The sequence below is a fragment of the Macrotis lagotis genome, chromosome X (genome assembly GCF_037893015.1).
Source record: "Macrotis lagotis isolate mMagLag1 chromosome X, bilby.v1.9.chrom.fasta, whole genome shotgun sequence".
Lineage (NCBI taxonomy): Eukaryota > Metazoa > Chordata > Mammalia > Peramelemorphia > Peramelidae > Macrotis > Macrotis lagotis.
The window spans coordinates 624,596,087-624,609,813 of NC_133666.1; the positions used below are offsets into that span (position 1 = coordinate 624,596,087).

General features: G+C 46.5%; 2 protein-coding genes across 3 annotated transcripts; one reads left to right on the forward strand and one right to left on the reverse strand.

The window, feature by feature from the left end:
• The first annotated feature begins 2,808 nt into the window (after positions 1-2,808).
• NXNL1 (nucleoredoxin like 1) lies at positions 2,809-8,802 on the forward strand. Of its 2 annotated transcripts, XM_074203273.1 has the most exons (3): positions 2,809-5,162; positions 5,824-6,100; positions 8,704-8,802. In XM_074203273.1, exons 1-3 carry the CDS (start codon positions 4,837-4,839, stop codon positions 8,800-8,802), a joined length of 702 nt encoding a protein of 233 aa, XP_074059374.1. In that variant the 5' UTR covers positions 2,809-4,836. The 2 variants fall into 2 exon arrangements, with proteins under 2 accessions (XP_074059374.1, XP_074059373.1); XM_074203272.1 differs by lacking the exon at positions 8,704-8,802 and having other exon boundaries at positions 2,815-5,162; positions 5,824-8,348.
• MVB12A (multivesicular body subunit 12A) lies at positions 7,050-11,335 on the reverse strand. The gene is made up of 9 exons (XM_074203270.1): positions 11,098-11,335; positions 10,425-10,544; positions 9,751-9,847; positions 9,380-9,506; positions 9,007-9,123; positions 8,771-8,868; positions 8,355-8,416; positions 7,686-7,742; positions 7,050-7,559 (listed from the first exon to the last, which is right to left on the reverse strand). The coding sequence occupies exons 1-9, from the start codon at positions 11,185-11,187 to the stop codon at positions 7,497-7,499; spliced, it is 831 nt and encodes a 276-aa protein (XP_074059371.1). The 5' UTR covers positions 11,188-11,335; the 3' UTR covers positions 7,050-7,496.
• Between the last annotated feature and the right edge of the window lie 2,392 nt (positions 11,336-13,727).

Sequence of the window (13,727 nt, forward strand, 5' to 3'; positions counted from 1 at the left end):
ATTCTTCAGGAGATATTAGGCTCTGAAAGAAGTCGGGGATTCTGAGAGTTGGGCATGGTGGACAGCTAAGGAAAAGGCATGAATTTAGAGCTGGAAGAGGTCTTAGAGACCATCAGGTACAACCCCTTCATTTTACAGGTGAGGAAACTTGAGGTTAAATGAATTTGCTCAGGAATACTCAGCAAGTATAGTAGGATTTGAAGAGTTCTTCCTTTCTCCAAATGGAGCACTCTGTCTCTCACAACAGGTAGAATATTGTTGGTGAGAGATTGCGAAGTAAACCAGTATGGCCAGACCATCAAGGGTGTGAATGGAAGTAATGGGTATGAAGACTGAACAGATTATATAGGGCCAGGTCATAAAGAACTTTAAATGCCAAACAAATGAGTTTATAGATAATAGGGAGACATTGGAGGTTTGGATGTGCATATATGTGGGGGGGGGGGTTGGGCAGGGTGGGAGATGACATGATCCAGGGCTGTTTAGGAATTCATTTTGGCAGCTATGTGAAGGATAAATTGAACTAAGGAGAGACTTGAGGCAGGGAGATCAATTAAAATGTTATAATCTCAATGAGAGATAATGGCTGTGAGTGGTGGCTGTGAGAATAGACAATTTGTAAAAGATATCGTGGAGGTAAAAAGTAACAAAATTTGCCAAATCTATGGAGTGAGACTAAGAACTGAAAAAAAGCCATACTAAGTTTGGGGAACTGGGGTGACTTGGAGACTAGAGTTTGATAGTGTTAAGGTAAGTTTGGGGGAATGATGAGCTAGTTTTAAATATGGGTTTCAGGAGAAGAGTTTAGTTTTGGGGAGTAAGACAGGATATACCAATCTGGGAATCATCAAATAGAGATAAATAATAATGCATGGGAGATAATGAGATCACCAAATAAGAGTAGAGAGAGAAGAGACTTTGGGGGAGGGGGGACAATCATAGTAGGCATGACATAGATAAAGATCTAACACAGATGTCCATGGTTAAGAGCAGGGATTATTTCATTTTTTTTTAACTTTTAATCCCTACACCTAGAAGAGGTCATAGCAAATAATAGGTACTTCATACGTATACCTGTTGATTGACTCACTGATCTTTTTGAGAGGCAGCTTTAAGGAGCAGCTGGATTTGGAGTCAGATTTTGTTTGATTCCCAGATCTGGTGCTTACTACCTATGTGACTTTAGACAAGTCATTAGCTTCACTGGGTCTCAGATACCTAAACTATAAAATAAGGAAGTTGGACCTCTAAAATCCCTTCCACTTTGAATTCTATGATACTTTTAGACTTTCTCCAGTATTCTCACTCTCCATCTTCCCAGCACAGCCAGACTGACTCCTCGGACTTCCCAAAGGATTAGAACTAAATAATTTGGATCCACACTTCAGCACCAGGACTTTTCTTGTAGCCTAAGCCTCCTCCCCTGCTTCTATTAATAGTGTGACAGACAACACTTAGTCCAAGAGAAGTTTTAGCTGAGCACTCCTCACTGGGTACAAGGACATAGTCCTTAGAGGATAGCAAAGAGCCATACACAGCTCTCCAGAGAGAGCTTCCATTTTCTTTGTTGCTCCCCAAGATTCCAGTCTACTCCCTCTTCTCTCCTGTGGTAACCTTATACCCTGTCATAATGTCAGTTATCATATCTATACAACTCTTCCTAGACATCCTGCACTCTATTCCCAACTGCATGAGAGATACTTCCCCACCTTGAAAAGTTTTTTTATTTAAGGGGCAATGGGGTTAAGTGACTTGCCCAAGGTCACACAGCTAGACAATTATTAAGTGTCTGAGAACAGATTTGAACTCAGGTCCTCCTGACTCTAGGTCCAATGCTCTTTCCACTGCACCACTTAGCTGCCCCTTGAAAAGGGTCTTAAGAAACCCTCAAATTTTAATGCTATTGCCAGGATTATTTGAAAGATTGTGGAAAATGGGAGCTCATCATGACCAGAGAAGGGCAACTGCCCTTTCACAAAACAAAGGAGAGCCTTCTGCCAACTAGAGGCCAGTGAGGTTGCTTTCAATTCCTGGGAAATTTCTAGAAATCAGAAGCTAATTGATGCACATCAGCAAAGGGAAGCCATGAATACATTTAGCCAGTCAAGTATAGCCTTATCAGGAGCAAGTCATGCCAGACCAACCTCATTTCCTTTTTGAAAGGATTACTAAATAGATGGATTTGGGGAATGCTGAGTTTATAGTTTGCCTGGATTTCAGTAAAGTTTTTAATATCTCTTGAATGCTGTAGACTGGATGTGAATAGTTAGATGAGTTCAGAGGTGACTGAATGACTATATTGAAAGAGTAGTTAATAGTTTATTGTTAAGGTGTCTCTAGTGGGATAGTCCAGGGATCTGTGACTTGCCTTGGGCTGTTTAATATTTTAATCATTGCTAAAAGTACAGATGGAATGCTTACCAAATTGGCAAGGAACACAGTCCTAGAAAGGGAGGCAAACACCAGATGTCAGAATCAGGACCCAGAAATATCTTGATAAGATTGGGTTAAATCTAAAAAGATAAAATTCTAGTGGGAATAATGGCAAAGTCAAACACTTGAAAACAAATTAACTTCACAACTATAAAATGAGCATCCATGGTTAGGCAGTTTATTTGAAAAAGATCTAGGGGTATTGGTGAATTGTAAGTTCAATGAGTTAGTGTGATCTGGTAATACCTTGGGCTTCATTAAGAGAGACACATGTTCCAATAATAATAATGAGCATTTTTAGAGTATATATATATATATATATATATATATATATATGTATGTATATATCATGTGCTGAGCACTGGGCTAAGTGCTTTGCAAATATTTTATTTGATACTCATGACAACCCTGGGAGATAGGTTCTATTATTCCCCATTTTACAAATGAGGAAACATTAAATGACTTGCCCAAAATCACAGAGCTAGAAAGCAGCAGAGATTGGATTTGAACTTGGGTCTTTTTTTTTAGGTTTTTGTAAGGCAAATGGGGTTAAGTGCCTTGCCCAAGGCCACACAGCTAGGTAATTATTGTCTGAGATCAGATTTGAACCCAGGTACTCCTGACTCCAAGACCCGTGCTTTATCCACTATGCCACCTAGCCTCCCCTTGGGTCTTTTTCAATACCAGGCCCAGAGCTCAATCCACTCTGTCACCTAGGCACGTCATTTGGAGCATTATGTTCTGTTCTAATCACCACAGTTTAATAAGGTCGTTGATAAGTTGACAGGCCAAAGGGCCTTGAGTCTTTGTATTTTGAAGATAAGTTGAAGAAACTGGGCATGTTTAGCTTAGAGAAGACTCCAAATACATAGTAACTACTGAAGAGCTGTCTTTAGACTTATTTTATTTGGTGTCAGAGAGCTGAACAAGCAGCAATGCGTAAATATTGCAGATAACATCAAGCAAAATTTCTAATGATTAGAGCTATATCAAAGTGCAGAAAGCTGCTTTTGGAATGGCTAGTTCCAATTCCTTGGAGGTTTTCAAGCCCAGGCTTATCAGGTGAATTCTAGGAAGGATTCCTGTCATGCATGGGTTGGACTAGATGAGCAGTGATGCCCATTCCAACTTGCAACTCCTGGGTTTCTGAACTGTTGCCCATCAAACCTGTCCTTCCAACTTTTGTACTGATGATTCCACCATTTCCTCAGACTCCCACGTCCTAACCTTGGAATTATTTCTTAATCTCCTCTTGTTATACGCTTTACATATCTAATATGTTGCCAAGTCTTAACATTGTTGTCTCTAATATCTCAGGCATCCAATCCTTTCTACTATGCCCTATCCTCCCCCAGCCCATAGGTCTTTGTCTCTTCTGCTATAGCCTAGTATAATAGCTTATAAAACTCATCTTCCTACTTCATTTTTCTCCAATCCATCCTCCAATCTGATGTCCATTAATCTTCCTAGTGTACCTCATGATAATGGAGACATCTACTCAAAGACCTGTAGGGATTCTCCAAAGTTTAAATTTCCAACCTTGTCATTTAAGGCTTTCCACAATCTGGTTCCAATCTAAACATTTAGTTCACACAATCAGTTATTGTAGCTAACACTCTTTATGTCCAGTTTCTGTCTATATGACTTTGCTCATGGCATGCCCCACATTTGAAATAGACTCTCCCTTAGCTGTTTTGTTAAGTATCTGTCAGCTGCCTGCTCTCCCCATTGCTCCTTCTGGTTTGTCATAGCGCCTCACTATTTTACCCTACTTCATACTTCCCTAGACCATCCTTTTCTCTGTACTCAGCTAATAAGCTATTGAAGGTGGAGGATGTTGTTACCCTTAGATGACTGGTCCCCATCCCCTCAGTGCTTTGCCTATAGAGGGGCTCAGTATTTGATAAATCACATTGAATTGAGCTAACATTTTAATGATTGGGGTTCTATAGTTATGTGGGGTTGGATAGCCGTTCTACCCTTTTATCGTCTGAATCAGAGACTATCTAAAGGATAAAAAAGCTTAGCTGGGTTGACCCAGGTCTGTGGAGCCCAAAATGAGGTCAGAGGCTGACCTAGGAAAAAGAACTTAAGCTAAGGGGTAAAAACTCAAGTCTACTTCTAGTGACCATCCCTCACCCTGAGCCCCTCTTGCCTCTAGCTCACAGCAAGACTAAGAAGGAAGCCTTCTCTGCGCTTTCACTTGGCTCAGAAAAGGTGAGAAGGAGGTTAGAGATTTAGGGAGATTAACTTTGCAAAGGACTTGACCTCCCAAAGCCTTTCTATTTATAGAAGGGCCTCCACCAAGCTCTTGAAAAATCACTTTGGATGATACTCATTGCTTTTACCCACAAACTTCTGGCAAAAATTCGAGTGAACCTGTAGGAACCAGCAAGGAAAGGCATGTCCTCTCTCTTCACTGGAAAAGTTCTGATAAGGAACAACAGTGAGGGGGATGAGGTGGACACAGAGCAGGAGCTAAGCCTCAGGCTGGACAACAGGGTGCTACTGCTATATTTTGGGGCTGGGGGGTGCCCTCGATGCCAGGCCTTTGCCCCTATCCTCAAAGATTTCTTTGTGAAGCTCACGGATGAGTTCTATGTGGACAGGGCCTCACAGATTGCACTGGTATACATCTCCCAGGACCAGACTGAAGAGCAACAGGACACATTCCTCAAGGATATGCCCAAGAAGTGGTTGTTCCTGCCATTCCAGGATGAACTGAAAAGGTAGGTCTTACTGGGAGCCCTTGCTAGGGGAGGGAACTCCAAAGGACTCCAAGCTGGGGCAGGTAGCCAAACCTTTCTAGAGAGGCCCTTGATTCCTCCACTCCCACCCCCACTGATGCCTGCTCTATGTCCCTTCACAACTCAGCATTAAGAGCCAGGGAACCCAGCAGAAGGCCCAGGGAGACAGAAGCTTCCTGAATGAGGCTGCCAGACTTGGGTCTTTTATCAAGATGGGTTGAAGATATAGCATGGGGAACATAAGAGACCAAGATTTAACAAATTATACCATAGGGTCAAGAGATTTATTTGGCCTCTCCCCTGTCATCTTCATTGTGTCCCATACCTGAGCAGAGAGGCCTCAGTATTTATGTTCTAGTAACCTATGCTCAGTTCAGCCTCTTCCCTGCATTACCCTACCTATTACCTCGAGACATCCCAGGGGCTATACTTCCTTCCCACTTATAAGGGCAGGAATAGGGACTCAAGAGGTCCTGTCCTCCTTCCTGCACTCTCTTTAAAAGGTAAGAAGAAACAGGTCCCTAGTTCCAGCCCCAGAACCCTGTTCTAAGAAGCAGGGAAGGGCTTCTGTTGGAGTCCAGTCTTCTAGCCCCATCTTATCTCAAGCCCTAAACACTGAGGTCTCACAATGGCTTGCTCACAGGGATCTTGGGCAGATGTTTGCTGTAGACCACATCCCCACGGTAATTGTGCTGAAACCTAGTGGCGAGATGGTCACCAGGGATGCTGTGGAGGAAATTGGCCGACTTGGGCCTGCCTGCTTCTGGAACTGGCAGGAGGCCTCTGAGGTCATAGATCGAAACTTCCTAGTAGCTGAAGACTTTGATGACTTGGCACCCAGGAGCTTCACCGACCCCATCCGACGACTCAAATATAAGATTGAAAAGGCAACTTCAAGAAAGCCTTCACAAGAGGGTGAGGTAGAGGAGGAAACTGGAGACAGGGAGATGTTCTGAGCCTGCTGATGGGCTCAGAATTGGGCCCTGGCAGGAAGGTGTCAACCAGATAGGAAATAGAGTCTGGCTACCCCTGACTTCCAGATGTTTGGGTCCCTACAAAAACTTGCAAAAGCAGAGGCAGGAAAGACACTGAACTGAGGTCCAAGCAGTGGATCCATCTTGTGGATGAACCCTAAAATCTCAGGGACCATGCTCCTCTTACAGGACCATCTCATATTCCTTCCTGCCCAATGCCCCTTAGGATCTTCTCCTTAGAATTGGGGAACATCCTCTGGTCCCTGGAGAGACAAGACTATTCCTAGGGGAGATACCACTGGAGCTTCAGAGGCCTAGGACACTCCAACACCAACCTTTTAACAACTCTCTACATGGCATTGCCTACATGTCTCCCAGACCACTCGCTCACATTCCACATCCTCCAGCAGTCACTCCAACTGTACCATCATTCTAAGATGAGCTAAGACTCTAGGAAAATGAAGAGCAAGAGGTTATGGGCAACAGAAACTCAGAATTGCCAGGGACATTAGTGGCAATTTAATTCAACCCATTCCTGAACCAGAATCTTCTGGACAACATACCTGCTAAGTAATTTTCTAGCCTTTAAGGACTTCCTCCAAGGGAGGATCATTCCACTTGTAATGTTTCTAATGTTTAGGAAACCTTTTTTTTTTTTTAACATGAAGACTAAAGTTAATGCCTCTTTATGATTTCTACCTTTGCTCCTCATTTGGCCTTCAAGGACAAACAGATCAGATGTCTACAAATATCCCTTCATATACCTGAAATGTTCTCATTTCTCCTTATTACTGAATCTTTTGTATGGGCCAGAAGGAGGTGGTCTGATCTCTCAATCTTGAGGGGTGTGAGGGGGAAGTACACAGCAGGCTACCAAAGATAGGAAACAATGGGCTTAAGAAGAAGTCTTTATTACTTAGAGCAAATTGAGCCAGTCCTGCAGGCTTATCACCAGGAAAAAAAATCCAAGGCACATATTTTGTTCCCTGCCTGCCTAGAGCTGTATCAGCTCAAGGCCCCCTGGGGCAAAGAGCCCTGTAAGATGCCTTTGTCAGAGCATAACCTCTGCTAATTGGCAAAAGAGCTTCAGGACCCCTCTCTCCCCACACCTTCACCAGGCTGCATCAATGGTGAACTTTCAGGCTCCTGTTAGGGGACCGAGTTGCCTGTCCCAGAGATGCTGTGACAGGCTGCAGGCTTCCAAACATCAGAGGGGACATGGAGCATAGTGTCATCCAAGGGGCCGAGAGAGCAAAAGGAAGAAGAAAAGAGGCACTGTGGTCAGCATTGCACCGGCTTGGTATCCCAGAATCTTGAAAGTTGATCTCTTCTCCTCTGGGAGCTAACAGACACTGGGAGGCAGGCGAGCTGCCGCTGTCCTCTCCACCACAAAGCCATAGTTGTACTGGAATAACATACAGAATGACAGATGGGGCAGCTTCATGGATACAAGACCTCTAACCTCCCACATCAGACCTCACATGCAGGGGCTAGGGGGTTTGTAGTCATGACAGAGAGCCAAAGGGCCTACCTCCTCCTCGATGTCAGCCAGAGATTTGATAGTCAGGTCTGCAAAAGCAGAGAAGCCCTGGAGGAAGAGCCAGAGGAGAGTTAAGCCCAGGGCAGAACTCCACCTTTTGAAAACCCCCAAGGACACAAGAAAACCCACAGCCATCACCAGACTCTTTGGTATGTGAGATAGAAATACTGGAGCACAGCAAACCCAGATTGAGTCTGGCTGCCCCATACCTCCAGTGACCCTGCCACAAAACCCCTCAGTCTCTCTCTCAGGAACAACCATCCCCAGGGTCTCCCAACTCTCTTCCATACCTCTCATAGCTTCCTTGACATTCTTTTTTCCCACCTTATCTCAACCTCCTTTACCCATCCCCACTCCCAATAACCTCTAAAGGTCTATGGGGGGGGGGGGGAAGTGGTTTTATGAGAACAAGGGAAAGGGGCAGGGGTCACATAGTATTTTAGAAGGATGGGTCATGACTGGGATGGGGAAGGGTCTGGTGAGACACCTCATGACACAGGAAGAGCTGAGGGTCTGCTTTATGGGATGGAGTAGTTTGTAGTTTCAGTAGGAATGTCCATCTATATATTGTGAGGAAAGTACTTTAAAAAACTATTCATGTGAGGTATCATTAGCATTTATTAATAAATAATAAATGCAACTCTTGGGGGAACCACTCACCATTGGACCATTGTCTTTGCCTTCAAACTTGGGGTGTAAAATGAAGGGAACCCCATCCATGGCTGAGAAGAAAGATTACCAATGAGCTGAAGAGTAATGGGATGAAAACCAGAGTTGCCCTCCCATTCCCCTGAGAAAACTAAGGGGATGCTAGAGCTAAAGAGTTGATATTCTCTAGTCTAAACCCTTCATTTTACAGAAAAGGTAAATGAGGCATAATGGGGGAAGGGAGTGTTACAAAGTTGGCAAGCAGAAGAACCAAGGCTAGAACTCAGGTTTTCATCAGTCTAAGTATTTTTTCCTTCTACACCTTGTCATCCCCACTACTATCCAGACCCTTCTCTTCCAGTTCCTCAATGTCTCCATTTTTTCCTTTGCTCCTTTAAAGTTGAGTAAGAATATAGAATTCAGGTTACCCGAGATGCCATATAGACTAGAAGCCTCATAGATGGAATCACTCCTCCTGATGGTTCCTTGTCTTGAGCTCAATGTGGATAGCTTCTCCGAGCTGTCACTGTGGGGGGGCACAACCCATGCCAATGTAAAATAGCAGGGGTAGTTACTCCTCAATCCCCAGTATAATATTGCTTCTTGATCCCTCCTCCCTTCCAGCCCAGGTCTTGGCTGCCTCCACATCTCCTGCCAGACTCACCTGGATTTATCCAGGGAAAGGCCTCCCATCTCCAAACTGATGCTCCGAGGCTTAGGAAGGGGCTTGGGCTTGGAGACTTTACCTTTCTTACACCAAACTGCAAAGCCACCTATTTCCCTGTAGGGTAAGATGTATTTTAGAAGGAAATCTATTGTTTGTACTCAAGGAAGATTACTCCTTGTGGACCCTGGGGTGAGAATTTACTGTCTCCTAGGACATGTAGATGAGTATGTGTGTGCACATAAAAAGATGGTTAAAGGATCAAGTGCATATAAGTATGAGGAAGGTGAATGAGGTTAGAGGGCTATGTATATAGGATCAGGTTAGTCAGGGGAAGCTGGAATGAACAGGGGCTTTAGGGACAACTCTCTACCCAACACGCATGTATCCTGCCACCACTTTGCTCTTGCCACTCAGCCGGACATCAAACACAGCCGTATCTGCCACTCCAAGGGGGACTAGCTTCATGCAGACCCGTTTCTTTTTTGATACTGATGCCTCTGGGTGGGAGGGGAAGGAGAACAGAGATTGATATCTTATTCAACCAGGTCAATCAAATCCCTAATTGTGGTACCTTTCTTCCCATCATGTGTGTGATTGACTCTGGATTCACAATATAATCATGACTAAACACACAAGTATGCATGTATACACACACACACACATACACACACACACACACACACACACACACACACACACACACACACACACACACACACCTAGTCAAGAGAATGACCTTACTGGCATCTAGGAACTCGCTGATATAGATGAAGCCCACAGGAAGAGGTGTTTTCTCATTTAGGATCTGGATATCTGTGACCACATTTTCCTGGAGAGTCTGTGAGGGAAGCACAGGGGAAGGGAATAATGATCATTGAAAGGAGAGCCAGAATTAGCTAGCACAGAAACCACAACTACTCTGTGGGGGAGCGCTGATGGTGGAGGCAACTTCTCTGGTGGGGGCAGCAGACTGCCCTGGAGAGCTGTAATGCAAAACTGTGGCATGGAAGGTTGAAATGGAGGAAGGGGGAAAAACAGAAAAGGCATAGGACAAAGGACAGTCTGAGTAAAGAAAGGTCATCTCCAGAGAGGGGCGCTACAACAACGGGACCAACAAAAGACTATGTGTGGGCTGAAGCGGAGGGGCATGTCCTGGAACGGCCATCCTTTACTCATGCAAGTTACTCTCTAGTGCTAGGCCGAGGGGGTAGGAGTAGGAGTTAGGACACTTAGACCTGTGTTCAAGGTCTAGCTCTGATACTATTTAAGAATCTTAGACAAATCACTTCTCTTTAATTTCCCCATCTGTAGAATGAGAACAAAAGTTACATTACCCACCCATGACTGCTGTGGGGAAAGCAGGCTGGAAACTTCCAAGTGCTATAGGAATTAGAGCTCATGTAATTATTTCTTACCTCACTGCTGGTGCCACTGCCAGGCCCAGATTCCCCAGGACTGAGGCACAGGAAGTAGCCAGACTTTTGTGCAAATCCCTTTCCAAAGTTGGCGGGCGTCCCCTCCACTGTGCTTGTGATCTAGGGGTCAGAGAAAACGGGTTACTGACCCGGAGCATGGGGGCGAGAGGCACCGGTGGCCCCGCACTTGGCCCTAATCCTTCTCTTCGGTTTCCATACTCTCCCTCCCAACAGCCAGAGGAATCTTGTCTTCCTATGACCAAGGCCCCAGACATCATCTCTCCATTTCCCGTTTTGGGCAAGAATGGCGAGGCCCGGGGGCTCTGGGGTCAGGCTCGGTCAAGTCCATGGGACCAGAGGCGCGAGGCAAGGATGGGGCTGGGTGAGAGAGATCAGGAACAGTGAGGCTGGAGGGGCCAAGGGTGGGAGATTAGTGATGGGAGGGGGAGAAGGTAGGGGGGAAGATGAACGAACTGGGAGGGGGGCAAAAGGGAGCAGGGTCCGGCAGAGGTCCGAGTGAAGGGGGGAGTGATGCTGGGGGGCAGGAAGGGAGGAACTCTGAGGCTGGGGGAGGAGGGGGCGCCCCCAAGAACACGGCGAGGGGGGGTACAGGGACACGGGGGAGGGGGAGGCACGGAGAAACTGAGGCCGGGCCCGCTCTGCGCTCGCTCACCGCACTGTAACCCCGGGGCGGGGCAGCCGATGCCAAAACCCAGGCCAAGCCGGTTATCGGGGCCCCGTCGGGGGCGGCCCCGGGATCCATCCCGGGGGCTGCGGTCGAGGCGGAAGACGGTGGGATGGAGGGGTGCCGGGCCGCGGAGGTGAGCAGAAATGACGGGGGATCCCGCCCCTGCAGCAGCCACTGGGCGCCGGACTTCGGCCCCGCTGGCGGCCGTCTAAGGAACTACAGAGACCAGAAGCCAATTCGGCGACCTAGGTGCGCCTGCGCAACGCCCAGAACTCTCTGACGCAGAGCCTGCGAGGTCTGACACCCAAGCCCAGCCAAACACTTGACGTCACTCGTTCGTAAACCCCGCCCCCATGAGCAAATTGCGCGTGAGCAAATTGCGGGGGGAGCGTTGAAGCGTCGATGACGTTTACGAGGAGGACTACATTCCCCAGAGTCACGTGCAGGACCAGACCGGCCCCTTGACCCCCGATCGCCCACCTATCGCGGGCACTGCGGGCTCGGCCGGGGCGGAGAATCATTGTGGGCGGGGGGAAAGCCGGAGCGGTTCGGCCCGAGGGTCTTTGGAATGGGTGGTCTTGGAGTTTGTCCCAGCTGGTGATCTGGCTTGCCGGGTGGTCTCCGCCTCCAGTCCCACCTATTCTCCATCCAGCTGGCCCAAGAACTTCCGGGGCTTCCTGTTGCCTAGGAGACAAAGGAGCGACTTCTCTGACGTGAAGCTCCGCCCACTTTCCCAGGCTAATTAACAAAGGACTCACCTCCGGATTCCGGGGTGGCCCCGCTCTTTCCCGCCTCTCCGACTGGTCCCCGAAGGAGCAGCCACCAATCAGCTCTGCCCTTCCCGTTTTAATATTTTTTTTTTTAGGTTTTTTGCAAGGCAAACGGGGTTAAGTGGCTTGCCCAAGGCCACACAGCTAGGTAATTATTAAGTGTCTGAGATCGGATTTGAACCCAGGTACTCCTGACTCCACCCCTTCGCCTTCCCTTTTGCGAGGACTTGCCTTGAGCGCTGACCTTCAGCCCAGGCCTGGAGGTGGGCGAGTCATCTTCCCGTGCTCTCCTGGGCTGACGTGACGGCTTGGTGGACATCCCCGTGTCAGGGTCAAGTTCGGACTGTGTCCGACTGGGACCGATCAGACCAATCCGAGCTTGTCCTGTTCCGTTAGAGATGAGGCACAAATAATCCGTGTGAACATTTGGAGCAAGACTGCCCACAGCTGGATATGAATTTGGGAGTCAACGATCATAATCCTTTAGAAAGCCCTCCCGGGGGACCCTTCATAAGTCCCCATCCAAGCCACTCTGCCCCTTCTGTTCAGAGAAGTCCCAGGGAACCCCACACCCCAGATAGTCCTTGCTCTAGAGTCCCCTGAGTCTACCTGGTTCTAAAACGTCAACGCAGGACCTCTGCTTCGGAGACGGCTCCATTCTATCCTTCCATCTCTCTTAACTATTGTCCTATATCTCTTCTGCCCTTTGTAACTAAACTCCTTGAAAAGGCTCTCTACAACAGATGCCTCCATTTTGTCTTTTTTTCTTTTTCTTTTTTTTGTGGGACATTGGGTTTAAGTGACTTGCCCAAGGTCACACAACTAGTAAGTATCAAGGTTTTGAGGTGGGATTTGAATTCAGGAGTCGAGACTCCAGGGCCATAGCTCTATCCACTACACCACCCAGCTGCCCCTCTTTTTCTCTCTCTCCTTAAATCCCTTACAATCCAGCTTCTGAACTCATCCTTCCACCAAAACTGTTCTTTCCAAAGGTACCGATGATCCCTTGGATGCTAAACTCAGTGACCTTTTCTCAGTCTTCATTCTCTTTGACTTCTCTGTATGCTTTCACATTATCACTGCCTTCTTGATATTTCTCTCTAGGTTTTCAAGACACCCCTCTCTCCTGGTTCTCCTGATTGCTCTTTGTCTCCTTTGCTGAATCCTCTTCCAGATCATGCCCTCCAACCACAGTGTCTCTCAGGGTTCTGCCCTGGGTCTTCTCTTTTCCAAGAAGTAATCTTTCTTCTCTTGTTAATTCCTATGATTTATCATTTCTGTGCTAGTGGTTCCAAAATCAACCTATCCTGGCCCAAACAATGATGTCCTCCAAACTTGCATTTCCAACTGCCTTTCAGATTTCTCAAACCAGAAGTCCAGTACACATCTTAAATTTAACATTCCCAAAGGAGACTCATCTACCCCCAACCTCTCCTCCTTTCTTAACACTGAAAAGAGCAATCCTATCTTCCCAGTCCTTCAGACTCCTAATTCTGCTTTTCTGTTGAGTTCTCTCATTTAAATTGTGTCCTGTATTTTGGAATTTTCGTAGCAAAGATACTGAAGTGGTTTGTCCTTTCCTTCTCCAGATCATTTTTATAGATGAGGAACTGAGACAAACAGGATTAAGCGACTTGTCCAGCTAAGTAAGTATCTGAGGTCAGATTTAAAATTCTGTCTTCAGGGCCAGCACTTTATCCATTTAAAAAGTCACCTAGCTGCTCCTCTGGTTTTCCTAACTCCTCTTAATTCTAGTGCTTTTCCTCTGTTGATTATTTCCTATATGTCATATATAACTTGCTCTGTATATATTTGTTGGCATATTGTCTCCTCCCTTAAAGTATA

Excerpts from the sequence above, each read along its gene's own strand:
- NXNL1 (XM_074203273.1), top strand. The coding sequence starts at position 4,837 with ATGTCCTCTCTCTTCACTGGAAAAGTTCTGATAAGGAACAACAGTGAG. Across the intron at positions 5,163-5,823 it reads TTCCAGGATGAACTGAAAAG|GGATCTTGGGCAGATGTTTG; the intron begins GTAGGTCTTACT and ends GCTTGCTCACAG. Across the intron at positions 6,101-8,703 it reads AGCCTTCACAAGAGGGTGAG|TTCCTCAATGTCTCCATTTT; the intron begins GTAGAGGAGGAA and ends CTTCTCTTCCAG.
- MVB12A (XM_074203270.1), bottom strand. The coding sequence starts at position 11,187 with ATGGATCCCGGGGCCGCCCCCGACGGGGCCCCGATAACCGGCTTGGCC. Across the intron at positions 9,848-10,424 it reads GCAGTGGCACCAGCAGTGAG|ACTCTCCAGGAAAATGTGGT; the intron begins GTAAGAAATAAT and ends CTTCCCTCACAG. Across the intron at positions 9,507-9,750 it reads CAGCGAGTTCCTAGATGCCA|AGGCATCAGTATCAAAAAAG; the intron begins GTAAGGTCATTC and ends CCTCCCACCCAG.